This window comes from Rhinolophus sinicus, chromosome 2, assembly GCF_057876585.1.
Source record: "Rhinolophus sinicus isolate RSI-liver-muscle chromosome 2, RSI-T2T, whole genome shotgun sequence".
Taxonomy (NCBI): domain Eukaryota; kingdom Metazoa; phylum Chordata; class Mammalia; order Chiroptera; family Rhinolophidae; genus Rhinolophus; species Rhinolophus sinicus.
The window spans coordinates 124,082,475-124,098,365 of NC_142502.1; the positions used below are offsets into that span (position 1 = coordinate 124,082,475).

Sequence of the window (15,891 nt, forward strand, 5' to 3'; positions counted from 1 at the left end):
AATACTTTCATTTAACCTTATATTCTAGAAACAGAATCTAGAAGAGGTAAGAAGGATTAGCTGAGAATCTTGTTCCATTGAGTTCATACCTTGTCTTGCTGTAGTTCTCCTAGAAACACATTCTTTCTTTGATTCCAGGTTGGGATTCACGTGAACCAGTTGGTCCCAGCTAATCCCAACGCATCCACGTGCCCCAGTCGCCCAGCAGGTCAGCCAGGCCAGTCTCCTGCTGGGTCTCATTCTGTCCTTGATCTCTTCCAAGTTCAGAAAGCTAAGAAATCCACAGAAGGGGAGCACAAGGAAGGTCAGTGGTTTTCGTCTCGGTGCCTCTTCATCCTTAGGAAGGCGGATAACGTAAAAGTCGTCTGGCGTGGTTGTGTGACCTTTAAGAAACAAACTGTCCCCTGCGTTAGGAACAATAATGACACTTGTTGATTGAAGGACCCCCATTTTCCCAAATGATCGAAAGAGACTATTTTATGTATTTCCTGTCCTTGCAGTATTTGTGGCCGCCACGGATCTGGAAATATCATCGGCCTCCAGAACGTGCGCGTTCTTACCATCTATTCCCACACATGTGACGCCAAGTACTAATCCTGCCACTAGCAAAGCCGAGTCCTCGGGAAAGTGGAATGGTCTGCATTCTCCTGTCAGCTTCAAATCAAGACTTAACCTGAGCATAGAGGTCCCGTCACCTTCCCAGGTATATTTCTATAGTTCTAGATACAGTTTAAGTGCTCGAGTAGCTTTACAGTACTTTTAATTTCTTTATCAGTAAAGTCAAGGAAGGAAAAGAGGGTGACTTGTTAGGATGGCTCATGGTGTTGCTGAATTCCAAAAGGGAAATAATCAGTTTAGATGAAAGATGGTGCTTTTGTAAATTTGCAACTCCTGCAAGTTTTAAAACATTGGTGAGCACTAGTTCTGTGAAATGTCACAGCCACATCACCCCTTCGTGACAACATGCAGCTTTGTGATTCGCGGAGGCCGTAGGTCAGAGGCTTTTCTCGCAGCACACGCCAGCCGTGCCCTCAGAGCGCAATGTTCCTGACGGACACACTCCCTTGGCAGCTGTGGGCGCTGAGGGGGGCACTGCTGGGATGCTCACTCCTGGCATCCTGAGCACTGGAAGCCGCACTGAGCAGGAGGCTGAGACTAGGGAAGCTGGGAGTTACCCCGAAATGGTTGCTCCCGGCGGACCCAGCCTAGGGCCCGGCCTGTGTGTTTCCTGAGCGACCTGCATGCACGGGCAGCGGGAAGACCTGGCCAAAGGAGCAGAGGATTCTGGTATGGAGGACAGAGAAGTTAGCTTCTGGAATACCTTTCTCTAGCTGGTTACCATGAGACTAGAATTATTTGGATTTGGGGGCAGTTTCCTGTCTGAAAGGTAAACTCCTGACCCAGAAAGGTGACGTATGCCTTCAGCATGGGCCCGCCGTGGGTGGGGTCTGACGAAGGCTCTGTCTGCTCCTCCTGTGGGCTTCAGCGTGTCTGGACTTCACCTGGTCCTGTGCACTGGTCATCTCCCCAGGCCACACATCATACTTGGGTTTAGTGGCCAAAGGCGGAGATATTGCAAAGACATGCTTTCTAGCCTGGTTATCTGCACCTGGAAGTGATACAGTAACTCTGAGCACGGCCTAACTGCAGACCATACGTATGTATGTTACAGCTCGATCAGTCCGTTCTAGAAGCACTTCCCCCTGATCTCCGGGAACAAGTAGAGCAAGTCTGTGCCATGCAGCAGGCAGAACCACGTGGCGACAGAAAGAAAGAACCAGTAAATGGCTGTAGTACAGGAATTTTGCCTCAACCAGTTGGGACAGTTTTGTTACAAATACCAGAACCTCAAGAATCTAACAGTGACACAGGAATTAATGTAATAACCCTTCCAGCATTTTCACAGGTGAGTTCAATTTCGGGGCCTCCTGCCATAGTTTAAATATTCTCACCCGTCCCACTCCAGCTCTGGCATGTCCCCTTTCCTTTGCACCCCAAACTCTAAGGAGTCCACACCAGGCCCCTTGGGGATTGGGGGAGGAACTGGCTCATCTCACCTACAGGACAGTCACAGCAGCCTCTCCTGAAGCAACCGCGTGTGGCTGCCAAGGGCAGACGAGGGAGGCTGTGGCGTGCAATGCTCATGCCTTCCCCCCAGAAGACACATCCTGCTCCTCAGGCCAGAGACCACTGGGCTGTACTCACACAGAGCAGGGTGCAGGCGTGTCACCCACACTGGGGACAAGAGCAATCCAAGTCGGATGTTTCAGAAACATCATACATGGGCCTGCTTTCTTGTCCCTGGTCGGTCTGTGGTTTTGGTTTTGTGTTTTTAATTTCATATTCAAAATTTTACTTATTCTCATCTTACAACCTTGTGAGGATTTAATGAGCCTTGATATTGAGGGCCTGTTAAGAATTCATACAGGTCGGAGAAGTGGGATTTAAAAACAATCTATTCTGTGAACCGCCAGCTGCCACCAGAACCAACTCAGGTTTGACGGAACCTTGTTCCCCACCAGGTGGACCCTGACGTGTTCGCTGCTCTTCCCGCTGATCTTCAGAGGGAGCTGAAAGCAGCGTGTGAGCAAAGACACAGGCAGGCTGAGCGCGCGGCCGGTAAGCCCCGGAGCGACGCGTAACAGATGGAGTGAGCGTTGTGATCACTGTGGTGGCGAGGGCCCAAGTCTGCCTGTCACTCATGTTAAGAGCCCTTTCTATTGGGGGAAGAGCTCCTTAAGTACACAGCGTGGGTACGAAGTCCAGTCCCCGTTAGATTTGCATCTTTAACTTCCCGACTTAAAAACAACCTGAACAAGATATTACCAGACATCTTCTGGAATACTTGTCAAGCCCACTGTCCTTTGAGGCTGATCCGCCAAAGGATGTAGTTTGAAAACAAAATCTGAAGGTTTTTGGATCACACACATTCACTGTAAAAACAATGCCTGCTGAGCTGCTGGGTTTCATTTCATCGTTCTGAGCACCCCGTTGCAGAGCAGCAGTGTTCCCAAGGGCAGGTGAGGGCGTGACAGGACACTAGGAGACAGAGAGCCTGCCCGAGGCCTTGCTGGGTGTGCACATGCGAGGAGGGCTGCACCTGGGAGGAGAGAACCCATGCGCTGTCCAGAAGCTTTGGGTCAGCGTTATGCTTTTCTTTTAGTGCCAAAGAATCCATTACTTCAGCTAAAACCAGCAGCAGTGAAAGAAAAGAAACGAAACAAGAAGAAAAATCCCATGAGTTCCCCCCAAAAGATTCAGAGTCCTCTGAAAAACAAGCTGCCGAGTAGTCCTGCTAAAATTGTGCCAGGGGCCTGCGGGGATCCCCAGAAGCTGATCGATGGCTTTCTGAAACACGAAGGTCCTATTCCTGAGAAACCTCTGGTAATACTTTTGTTACGCTCTCTACACTGACCTTTTACCGCGTCTTACTGTACTTGATGTTGCGTGAGCGTAACACTTTCTCCCGTGCTTGCTCCACAGGGAGAACGCTCCGCTTCCCCGTCCGGCGTGCCAGGCCTTGGTGATCTGCAGCCTGTGCCGTCTGGCTGCACTAGACCCCCGGCCCCCAACCTGGCTGGAGCGGTGGAGTTCAGTGACGTGAAGACGTTGCTCAGAGAGTGGATCACCACCATTTCAGGTTGGCCTGGACGACGGGCGGGAGTTGCAAAGTGACGTGTGTAATGGTGCTGGGGTTCCAGGACAGGGACAGCTGTGCTGCACAGGGAGCGCAGTCCTAAACCTGATAAGCTTGGAGCAGCCAGCTGCCTTTTCAGGTTTGGGCCTTCACGGAGCCCATGGGTGGGACATGGTCTCCGTCACCCTGCAGCTTGCTGCTGCTCACTAGACTTCTCCCCTCTCTAGAGCCAATGGAAGAAGACATTCTGCAAGTTGTGAAGTACTGTACTGACCTCATAGAGGAGAAAGACCTGGAAAAACTGGACCTAGTCATAAAATATATGAAAAGGTAATTAGTACTTTTATTAGAAGGAAGAAGTGGCCTGTCACAAAGGCTAATCGAGGGAGGTGAGGTGCTGAGGTTTGTACTTTCTGGCATCAGTTACATTAACTGCTCTTTAGGTTTAATGAAAAAGGAGGAAGAAAGACTGTAATATTGACCGGTTAGTAAATAAGGTCAAAATGAGGTCATTCCCCTCGAGGTTTAGGTAGTTTAAGACCCTAGAAAGTAAAACAGTAAAAGCCTTACACTCTAAGCTCTGTTCACCTGATGCTTGAGGGAATCCAGTCCTTCCTGACGCTCTTCTTTCCCCACCTTCAGGTTGATGCAGCAGTCAGTGGAATCGGTCTGGAATATGGCGTTTGACTTTATTCTTGACAATGTTCAGGTGGTTTTACAACAAACTTATGGGAGCACATTAAAAGTCACCTGAATATTACCAGAGAGCCTGTGCTCGCCGCTGGCTGTGCCATAAGTGCTTGTGCGGTATTTGCAAAGTGCATGATAGTAATGCTCCAAGTTTTTATAATTTTAAATTTCTTTTTGAGCAAGTGTTTTGTACATTTCTTTTCAATAAGTGCCAAATTTGTCAGTATTGCATGTAAATAATTGTGTTAATTCTTTTACTGTAGTATAGATTCTATTTACAAAATGTTTGTTTATAAAGTTTTATGGATTTTTACAGTGAAGTGTTTACAGTTGTTTAATAAAGAACTGTATGTATATTTTGTACAGGTTCCTTTTTGTGAATCCTTTAGGAAACAAATCCTGAACTGTTTATTATACTTACAGGCCGAAAACCTCCAAGCCAGACTGTTACAGACTCCATGCTAAGCTTTGTAATTATTCCTGAGAGGTCCCAGGCTGGGGTTTCACGTCTTCCAAGTGAGGGTAAAGCTTCTAAACAATCTTATCCATGAACACAGGAGCATGTTAAGAAAATCTTTACTTCTTCCCAGTGGAGGAATTGACATATGTTGAATTACAACACTACACACAATTAAAGGTTGTTTTTCCTGGGAAAATTATATCCCACAGATAGTGGAGAGGTGTTACGTTTGCCTCTATTGGCCCTTGAGAAACTGCAATGATAATGAAGAATGGGAGATTTTCAAATGTGAATCAAGTGTTTTTATGCTACGTTATGCCATCACATTCCAAAAACAGTTTATAATTCTATGCCAGTTGAATACTTGGGGATATTTTCTTCAAACAGCCCACTCTGACTTCATTCAACACTGCTAAATAGGTAGTCAGATATTAGAGATGTAATAAGGATTAATCTAGTGCTAATAGATTTCTTACATTTGGGAAAGGACTACATCCTCATGGGGACCCACTTTCCACTTTTCTGCAGGAAAACCAAACTAGCTCTAATTAGATCAGGAATAGGCTTAAATCATTATGATCTAAAAACTTAGAAGCACTAAGCCCAAATAGTTCATTCCCTGCTGAGTGTCTCATCAGAAAATGTAATATGCACAATAGAATTTTCTAGGACAAAATAGACCAAGATTGGTGTATAAAAATTCCTCGTGTTAACATGTGCTACTGCACACAGTGGGATTGTTAATAAAGTACTTCTCTTCCTTAGAAGGAGCTGGTGACTGTGGGGGAGAAGCTGTGCTAACATGGAGCCTAACAGCTCACCGGTGACGATCTTTTTCTTTATTGGTGGTTCAGAGTTGTGCTCATTACAGTGGACTCCCATTGACTAGACAAGCAGTAAAGAGCAGCCAGCTATGCTTTACACCATGGTTTCACACAAGGCAGATAAAGAAAATACCAGAATGCCTAATTTTCTATTTTAAAAAACTCCTAAGGGCATGTGGCAGAAGAATGCTGGGGGGGAAATCACTAGGAGGATATGCATAAATAAAGAAGTATTTCTTACATCAAAAAAGCCCCAATAATCACAAAACCTGTAGAAGCTTGGTTAGTCAAATACTGCAGTACTGATTTAATCAGTATAAAATTGAAAGAGCTTTACGTCTGTAGTAAAAATCCAAATTTGGGGAAGGGCAAACTTTAAAACAGCAGCCAGTAGAGGGTTGGGCGCACACAGGCAGTTGGAGCTGTGGGGACATGTAATCGACCACTGTCAAACCAGTGTAAGTGTCTTGGTTTCTCACGGAAAACGTTTATACATCTGTTTTTCTCCTTCCTACTTAAGTGCATCAGTGTCCACATATGTCCACTCTCTTTTGTCTTTTTCTTGCATTTTCTCAGATTTCTGCCCCATGTGGAAAAATTAGATGATTTCAAATACTTTCTTTAGCTCCACAATAAGCTGCCAGTCGCTCTTCTGCATCTCGTCTCGGAACCAGTCCTTCAGGACGTCGATGGACTGCCGGCTGATCTGCAAGGTCCGCAACAAACAGCACACAGGACAGAATGTAACCAACAAGTGCCCGAGAAGAGCAGGTGGCCCCATCGTGTCACCTGGTGTTGCTCATTACACAGGGAGCCCAGGTGTGCTGCCGGCCTTGCCCACCTCTGCTGGGTGAGTCCAGGAGGAGGTCTAAGGCACTTTCCTCAGAGAAAAAGCACAGGACTCCCAGCCCTCAGAGCTGCACCAGAGATGGTGACCAGAGCAGAGCTGACTCCCCCACCCCCTTCAAACAGCCACTTGGGCGGAGACTTACCTTACTGACGAGAATGTCTGTAGCTTCAAAATGTCTCCCGTACATTTTGGGAGATTCACCAGGGATGGGCTCTATTTTGACACAGACTTCTTGTCCTTTTTTTGCAACATCCACTTGTTTATGGTTTATTTCAATACTTGTTACTATTCCAATGTCAACAAACTGTAAAATAAGGACAGAAACTACACTGTGAGCACAGAAGTCCTGCCAGTCACAGGCACCCTAGCTGGAGAGCTGAGATCAAAGCTGTTTTTGAGCAGAGGGCAAGTTCAAAGCTTTGGCTCTGTGACCCTCCATAATCACTCAGGGTCTCCACAGGGGAAAAGGGGATCATTGATGTGCTTTGGGAAACAGAAAGTGCCCTGTCAATCCAACATGACAGGTGCCGTAGCAAAAGGAAACAGCAGGCCAAGCAGAAATGAGCTTCGAAGTGGGGGCAGGGAGCAGGGACAGTCAGAGGCAGCTGGGGACACGTGAGCCCTGGAGGTTGTGGTTAGAACTCTGCATTTCCTTCTGAGAGTAATGGCCAACCTATTCTATTACAGTTCTGGGCGGGCGGGGACTGCCTCTGCTGCCTGCCTTGGGACACCCAGGAGGGGAAGAGAGAACAGGGAGCTCGGTTTGGCCAAAGCCCCACAGGAGGTCATGGCTGCAATGAGCATCCTAGCTCAGCCCACTGAAATGGCACCAGGGTGATGGGTCCCAAGTGCATTTACCCTTCACCACCGAAGGAACTGGGTCGGGGGTATCTTACTGCCCCAGAAAGGAAGAAAACGCCAAAGCATGTGGCAAGGGTACAGGAGCCAGCTTGAATGGTTCCCAATCTGGCATATTGTACTGAACTGTAACATAACCAGATTTTTTAAAACTGGGTGTATAGATACTTAAAGGAAGGTCACAGGGACAAACGTCCTTTACAGAAGGACGACCACTTACGTAATAATTGATTTGTACAAGGATTGTCAATGTTAATGAAGCTTCTGGGACAAAGGCTGAGAAACCGGCGACTCGGACACAAAGTACCCCATGGATCACTTAGTGATCACAAAGGGGGAAAGTTGTCTCTAACAGATGCTGACAGCATGCACCTTCCTAAGGCGTCAGTGTCAGCGACAGTGACAGTGAAATGCACGAGGTACAGGGGACACTGTGCAGGGTCCTTGCTAATTAACCTTGTGTCTAATCGTGGGGAAATGGTCAGACAAATCCAAGCTGGGAGATAATCTGACACAATGTCTGGACTCGTCAAAAAGGACCAGGCCTGTTCCTGACTGAGATTGAAGCGTCACAGCCAAAGGCAGTGCACCTGAAAGGGGTCCTGACCAGGTCAGCAGGGGGCGTTATTAAAGCCATTTGGGGGACAGCTGGTGAAATGTGAATGAGGCCTGTAAATTGCAATTTTCATTAACTGAAGCACTGGTATCAAGTGCTAAGAATCAACGCTGATATTTAGCAAGCCTGAGGAATAAGTTACAAAAGGTAACAAGCTCTGCTTGGTTTAAGTTTTTGTCCGTCACCATTCTGACTCCCATTTACTGCTTTAAGAGATGGCACATTTTTCTCAAGTACAACTGGCACTTACATTTTTGCTAGGGACGCACATGGGGGTCCCTTGCTTCACCTGGCCCGCTTCCACCGTCACGCCCATCACTATCGGGTCTCGGGAATTGAAAATATACTGAGGGAGGATTTTCATCTTGCAGGGAAATACCGCTATATGCCTACAAGGGAGGAAAAAGAATTTTTAAACTTTCAAGATGACATAACGACACACAAACCCAGGTGAACATGAGGTAGAGCACCTTTCCTCGACCCCAGGAACCACGGGAAGGCTGCACCTCCATGGCCACCTTCTGTGGCTCACACTCTGTCCCCTGGGTGCTTCCCAAGTCTCCCAGAGCCGCCTCACAGGAGCACTTGGTACCCAGACTAATAGGCTGAGCCCTGCCCCAAGGATGGAGCTTAGCACCTCAGCGGGGGGACCTCCTGTCGGGTGTGGCACATGTCTGGTCTATACTGGGGACCACACGGGCACCAAAACACATCCTCGTCCCCACCGTGTTCCCAAATCAGCTGATCCAAAATGCCACTGTTTCCTGCTTATCAAGCCTATGCTAAAAGTGCCTCCAGTTTCTAGCATTGCCTCATCAAACTGAAGTCGCCCTGTAGGTGTCCCGATCAAAATCCTAATGTTCACCGGTCACCATCAAAATGCCCCTGACTGAGCCACCCCTCCCTGTGGCCACTCTGTCCTTAGCCATCAGCGCATCTGACCTCCTGACGGTCTCATCGCTGACTCTAAAATGGCTACAGGGACCTAACCTGCTCTGGGTCCTGCCAACTGACCTCACCTCCCCATGGGTCCCTAAGGACAGCCTTCCAACGCCGTCCTGCCTAGACACCCCGGTGTCTGGGCAGCTCACTTCATTCCCTTCAGATCTCTCCTCAGAGGCGAGCTGCCTCCCAATGGCACGACCAGTCACAGCTCTCCTCTCCTTTTCTAGCCCTTCCCTGCTTTATTTCGCTTTTCAGCAATCATCCCACTTCTCATTGCTCACTTTCTCTTCCCTGCACTCCAAGAGGAGGGGACCTGGCCAGGGTCACTGCTGAGTCGTCCAGTGCCTGCACAGCGCCACTGGCACTGGGCACTCGGTGAAGTTTGCTGGACAGATGAGCTTTACTCCCACGGATGCCTCGCCTCATTTCCCGATTTTCCACACTAATTTTGTTACTTCCATTGCATGCAATCCCAAGTAAGGAACTAAAGCAAGACAAAGGCACCAAATGTAGCAACTACTCGCCATGAGTGAGACCTAGGTCTGCCAAATTAAAAATGGAAAACCAACCAGAAAGGCTCCAGGAAGGACTGTCCCAGCACTGTAGGACCGTGGCAGGTGGGCAGGACTTGGGGTACGTCAGACCATTTCAGAATCCAGCCTTGGGCAGAGGAGCCAATGCCACACTTGCCACACCTTTCTGGTATTTGGTAATTCAATAATCAACTTCATTACCCAAAACCCAAAGTAAGTTAAAATCACCAACTTACTTAAATTCTTCTTGTTTCTGTTTCTTGTAGTCTTGTCTGTACTTCGTAAAGGCATCGAATAAATGATAAATAATTTCTGCACTAAAAATTCTAACTCCTAAACTATCAGCCATTTCTTGTGCATCCCGTTCGATTCTCACATCGAAGGCCAAAATCACTGCATACCTGAAAGGTGAGAACACATCACAGAGCAGCGGTGAGAAGGGGCGTGTCAGGGAGAGTGCGAGGACAGCAGGCGGGCAACAAGCCTGCAGCAGGAGAGAAAGCACTTACTGGGGATCGTGCTCCAGCATCACTGAAGCCTTCATGACATCTTTTTTATGGACTGGACCGATGTTGATCCCTGCGTACTGCAGAGAGGGAGTTTGACTGTTAGCTCCTGTGACAGTGACAGAAGTGACACCACAAACCACACAACCCCTGACGCGGCTGGGCGTGGCTACTTACGGGCACTTCTGACGTTCTCAGAAATTCAAGTAGAGCTTCCAGAGACCCCAGTGTGGATGCCTGGACGTACACTCCTTTTTCTTCTAGTTTGATAGCATTTAGTGTCTGCTTTAACTCATGGATCAATTCATCCTTGAAAAGAAATCGGATTTGACAAGGTTGTAAGTACATCTCTGTCATCAGCAGCCTAGAATGAAGCTGTGTTTCTCTTTTTCATGAAGTACTTATCTGAAAACACGAAACCACAGCTTACAAAGAGCGAGGCACAGCAGCACCTGAGCTGGGAAGGAGGGGCTTGGGGCTGTATCCAAGCTGTATCCCCTTCTGTGTCTGTCTGAGGTTTACTAACATTGAAATATACAGAAGGTGCCAAAAAAAACATATACACATTTTAAGAAAGGAAAAAACTATTAAAATTATAATATTCAATATATACCAATAAAAGATGAATACAAGTCACGTGTATACATTTTTTTGGCACCCCTGGTATTTTCACCTCTGTTCCACGTGGCAAATAAGGTAGATAGGTGAGCGGAATGAAGTAATAAATACGAATCTTTTAAAAGTTAAAAGCAGGATACAAATGAAATGTGTTAAGATACCCAAACGCCCTGCTTGATGGTCTTAACTACAGAATACCCCGAGCTTGCAGCCCTTTCCTCTGCCATCGCTCCTCTGGAGATGAAGAGATTCTAAGTAAAATCACCACGCTGGTGCCAGTAAGATGCAGAAGTCCATGCCATCCTTGCCACTGGCCAAAAAGGGAATCCAGCCCTGCCCTCAGTGGCCCCAAGGTGGCCGACTCCCTGAGGGTTGCGACCTGATGCTGCTAAAGAACCACGGTGGTCCCAGGACCTAGACGAGCCCTGGGCTGGGAACAGCGCTGTCTTCTCTTAGGCACGTGAACAAATAACCTGGCCCCACATGCTTTCATGAAGCGGTGCTGGACTCGGGCTTTCGGATGACTCCTAATAAGGTTTTCTTTAATTCTGTGCACATATTCAGGTTATCTAAAACATAAACAACTTCTAGCTTTTGTTTCATTTTTTTTATTTAAATAAAAGGTATATTTTAGAATTCTAGTGTACATGTCATTTATATATTATTTATACCAATTCATGTAATTGCACAAACTGAAGTAATTTAAAACAGCAACTGTCTGCTAAGAGGCCACCAGATAAGGCTTCACAAGACAAAGGTACCCCTTTTATCCACCACTCCTAGCGTGTGCCCTCCTGACACCTGACACAATTCAAATAGCTTCAGAGGAGAAAAAAATAACTTACTTTGAGCACAGGAATTTCATCTTCTTTATAAGCCACCAGGAGGGGCAAACCAGCCAACGTTTTCTCCAGGTCTTTTCCAAGAATCTTTACGCCCTGAGCTGCTTCTACTTCTTTATGCTTTTCGTACTGGTTCTGTAGAGATCAAAGCATGTGTTACCACTTTTATTTGAAAGGCGGTTAGCAGTCAGAGATGATGAAAGAGACAGTATATTCATGACATTGGGGTACAGAAAGATTTCTTAAACTAGACACAAAGGCCAAAATAAAAGATTGATAAATTCGGCATTAAAAATATTTCTTTCTGAGGATACCACAGAAAAGTAAAAAGACAAGTCACAGAGTAAGAGAAAATGCTGCAACACTTACCAACCAATAACTGACTGGTATCCTGACTATATAAACCAACTCATAAATCTGTACTAAAGACAGACAATGCCAGAGCACAATAGGCATTTCACAAAGGAGGAAATTTAAATAACTAATAAACATAAAATAATGACCAGCCATACTTCAATCAGGCAAGTGCCAACCCGAACAGCAACAATCTATACACCCTCAACAATGGGAAAAATTTGAAAGTCTGACAGCAACAAAGAGCCGATGAAGAGATGAAATAACGGAAATTCTAAAAATTGGAATAGAAGTGTAACATTCCACTCACTGGACAACAGTGAGGTCTTTTCTAGTAAAACTGGAGCTAAGCACTGGTAGTAACTCGCGCCATTCACTCCTCGGCACACACCTGGAGAAACCTGCGCAACCACCAGGAGACCATTCAAGAACGCCCACAGCAACAGCACCAGTAATGAAAACGTTCACCTGGTGCACCTACACGTTCCGGTATCAGGAGAACAAATTAACCATGACACCGCAACACAAATGAACCATAGCTATATGTAACATGGGTAAATCTTAGAACTATTTGTTGTCGGTGGTAAAAAAAAAGATGAAATTTGTGACAACATGGATGGATCTTGAGAGTATAGCAAAATAAGTCAGACAGAAAAAGCAGAGAACCATATGATTTCACTGATATGTGGTATATAAACCAAAATGACGAAAGAACAAGACAAACAAATGAGAAACAAAAACTCAGACACAGACAATAGTTTACTGGTTACCAGAGGGTAAGGGGAGAGAGGTGGTAGATGAGGGTAAGGGGGATCAAATATATGGTGATGGAAAGAGAACTGATTCTGGGTGGTGAACACACAATGGGATTTATAGATGATGTAATACAGAATTGTACACCTGAAATCTATGTAACTTTACTAACTATTGTCTCCCCAATAAGCTTTAATTTAAAAAAAAAAATTATTTTTTGACTGAAAGAAGCAGATACAAAGGAACAAAGAGAATGACGCTATCCATATAAAGTCCACATATATGTTTCAGGGTGCACTCTCAGGTATTAAAACTATACATTTTTAAAAAAGGGGAGCCAGATGGCTCAGTTGAGTGCACGAGCTCTGGGTTGCTGGTTCGATCCCTGCATGGGATGGTAGGCTGCACCCCCTGCAACTAAGATTGAATGAAAACAGTAAATGGACTTGGAGCTGAGCTGCGCCATCTACAACTAGATTAAAGGATAACGACTTGGAGCTGATGGGCCCTGGAGAAACACAGTGTACCCCAATATTCCCCAACAAAAAAATTAAAAAAAAAAAAGCAAGGGTATTAGTTACTATCATAAAAATGGAAGCAGGTTAACTTAGAGGGAGGAGCTACGACCAGGAAGAGGCGCACAGAAGGCTGTGGGGAGGTCGGCAATGTTCTGGTTCTTGACCTGGGCATCTGTTTCCTAACAATTTAACTTCTATGTTATGTGTACTTTTCTATATGAATGTTTTATTTCACAATAAAAAATGTCACTGAAAAATTAGCAGTGTAAAACCACAATGTGCTTGAATTTTTATGAAATCACACATCGCCATGCTCAGATGGTCCCTCCTGTATGAAGACTGGAAATAAACGAGGAGTGAGCGGTGTGTGTGTAGTAAGCCAAACAGCTCTCCAAGTGAGGAAGCGCCCTCAGCAGAACCCCCAAACATGGTACAAGTCCCCACATGTCACCGCCTCCCACCTGGCTTACCTTCACTCGTAATTCCTTCATAGGAGGAGGTAACAGGAGGCCTCGGATCTGAGTTACAATGGGCCCTTCTACTCCAGGAACAATAATTGTATCTCCTTCCTTCAAACGTCCATTGATCAGTATTACATCTATAGTCGTGCCCATTCCTGGGAGAGCCTTGACCTAAAAGACATTATTGCAAAGGGGGTGAAATACACGCTACAGTGTACCATGTTGATTAAATCTAAAAGCAGTAAACATCCCCACCCAAGAATTCTCTGTTAAAAATAAAAAGGCAATAAACTAAGGAGCCGGCATTACCTCCATCACCTGTGCTCTCAGCTGTTCACAGTGTGCAAGTCTCTTGCTCAACATGGTCTGGGTCAACTCGACAAGAAGGCAGATCAGACTTCCCATGCCATCACCGGTATGTGCAGAGGTAGGTACCAAGGACACAAAAGTGCGGGGGTCTTTATTTTCATAAAACAAAGCCGCGTTCAATCCCTAAAGACATAAAAAGCAAAATCACCTCAAAGGCCAAGCTGTGGAAGGAGGCATCCATCCAGGACAGGAACAACGAACCAGATCAAGGTGAGCAAATGGCTAACCACTCTGACACTCCTCAAAAACACTCAAGAAAAGGTCGGACATACCCTGGAGGCACTAATTATGTTACAGAAAAATAGTCCCTTTCCAAGTCAACTTGGTTTTTAAAATTTAAACACTCAGACTGCAAAGGCAGAGCTCTGATATATCAGCTTTCTGATTTACAAAGGAAAATGAATGAGGGAAAAGAATGAAAAACACTAACTGCCACTAACTGGAGAAAAGACCCAATATTAGTGAAAATGTTGACTTTATTACAAAGACCTTGTAAATGAAAGAACAAATGTCTCTGTGATACAGGCTCTTCCTACCTGCTGTGCAAATTCCACTATGATCGCCTTTGCTCTCTCCTCAAACTCATCCTTCGTGTTCTTCTTCTGCTTCTTTAAAGTGGCAGCCACATCAGAGTCGGGGCTCTTTTTCCAATCATACAACCTATCAATCTGGGAAAGGGTTTTCATCAGAAGCGTCTCTAAAACATTCAGAACACTCAGAAATTTAATTCAGGCTACAGACTCCAGAAAATTCCTACTGTACATTATATATTCATTTATATTCATGTACATTATATATTCATTTGCAAAAGATGAGATCCTGGAGTGATCCTAGGACCACTAACTTGCTTGATTCCAAATGGTTTGGGATAAACAGTATATAGGAACAAGGATTAATTACAGCAAGTACCATCACCAGGAAAATTATATACTGAAAAATGGAAAATATTCCCTATCGCAGAAAATAGCCCATTTTAATTGTTTTATTGCTCAAATCAGGTTAATCAAATAACCTATTTTCCCTCACTTTTCAAAAAAGTGATAAATGCGTATAGAGGAAAATTATTTAATAGTTTTTAAAAATCATAACCTGTTGGCCTAGTCTAGGGTGATAATATAAAGAAACACACCAATCTGAATGCTACTAAGAAGAAAAATTGGTAAGTCGGAATAGACTCAGAAATGACAAAGATGATATAATCAACATATAAGGTCCTTAAAATACTTAGAAATATACACAATGACTTTTAAGAAAAAACATAAAACTTGTAGAACTAAAATATATAAACTGAAAATGGAAAATTCACTGCATGAGCTTAACAGCAAATTACATATTGTAAAAGAAAACATTAGTGACCTTGGAGATATAACAATAAAAATGATCCTAACTGAAGCATATGGAGAAAAAAGAATGAAGGGGAAAACACCTTCTGTCACTTATGGGACAATATTAAGTAACTCAGGTTCTAAAAAAATACTAGAATTCTATCAAACACTTAAAGTGAGAAAAGGGAACAAAAGAATATCTGAATAATGACAGAATTTTTCCCCCCTTCTTCCACCTTCCCCCCCACACAGTTCAAGCCGTTGTTTCTCAGTCTAGTTGTGTAGGACACAGCTCCCTGGCCCATTCTGGTATTATGAGCCTTACGCTCCCCACCCCCACCCCCATCCCCCACCCCCCGGATGAGGCAGAATGACTGAGAATTTTTTAGATCGATTATAAATTCATAAATCTGAGAAAAACAAAATAGGATTAAACAAACTATTATATAATCTCATGGACAAAACCATTAAAAAGGTCTTAAAAGCAGCCAGAAAAAGATACATACAGCAGACCAAAGAATGACTAGAGATAAAAGCAAGAAAGCCATGATAATGACGGAAAAAAAACATATTGTAACCCTACAATTCTGTATTAAATGAAAATATCTAGAAATATTTTGATCTAAATAACAAAAACACAACATCTCTAAGCGGCACTTTTAACAGTGCTAGGCATACCTTTAAATGCTTATGTTAGAAAAAAAAAATCTGAAATCAACAATCTAAGCTTTC

At 44.7% G+C, this 15,891-nt stretch overlaps 2 protein-coding genes across 10 annotated transcripts in view; one reads left to right on the top strand and one right to left on the bottom strand.

Annotated features, from left to right (window-relative positions):
* The window catches only part of REV1 (REV1 DNA directed polymerase), a 93,424-nt gene extending 88,736 nt beyond the window's left edge, over positions 1-4,688 (top strand). For all 8 annotated transcript variants that reach the window (XM_019753821.3, XM_019753822.3, XM_088796021.1 and 5 more), the window contains 8 exons: positions 139-304; positions 501-703; positions 1,673-1,906; positions 2,523-2,619; positions 3,164-3,384; positions 3,484-3,640; positions 3,865-3,967; positions 4,280-4,688. In XM_019753821.3, the coding sequence (XP_019609380.2) occupies positions 139-304; positions 501-703; positions 1,673-1,906; positions 2,523-2,619; positions 3,164-3,384; positions 3,484-3,640; positions 3,865-3,967; positions 4,280-4,391 (1,293 nt within the window). In that variant the 3' untranslated portion in view covers positions 4,392-4,688. The remainder of the gene's footprint in view (positions 1-138; positions 305-500; positions 704-1,672; positions 1,907-2,522; positions 2,620-3,163; positions 3,385-3,483; positions 3,641-3,864; positions 3,968-4,279) is intronic.
* Positions 4,689-4,886: 198 nt separating this feature from the next.
* The window catches only part of EIF5B (eukaryotic translation initiation factor 5B), a 63,981-nt gene continuing 52,976 nt past the window's right edge, over positions 4,887-15,891 (bottom strand). For both annotated transcript variants that reach the window (XM_019753827.3, XM_088796026.1), the window contains 10 exons: positions 14,371-14,502; positions 13,775-13,957; positions 13,475-13,636; positions 11,383-11,514; positions 10,097-10,228; positions 9,923-9,999; positions 9,650-9,814; positions 8,186-8,324; positions 6,604-6,765; positions 4,887-6,317 (listed from right to left, as the gene is read on the bottom strand). In XM_019753827.3, the coding sequence (XP_019609386.3) occupies positions 6,210-6,317; positions 6,604-6,765; positions 8,186-8,324; positions 9,650-9,814; positions 9,923-9,999; positions 10,097-10,228; positions 11,383-11,514; positions 13,475-13,636; positions 13,775-13,957; positions 14,371-14,502 (1,392 nt within the window). In that variant the 3' untranslated portion in view covers positions 4,887-6,209. The remainder of the gene's footprint in view (positions 6,318-6,603; positions 6,766-8,185; positions 8,325-9,649; positions 9,815-9,922; positions 10,000-10,096; positions 10,229-11,382; positions 11,515-13,474; positions 13,637-13,774; positions 13,958-14,370; positions 14,503-15,891) is intronic.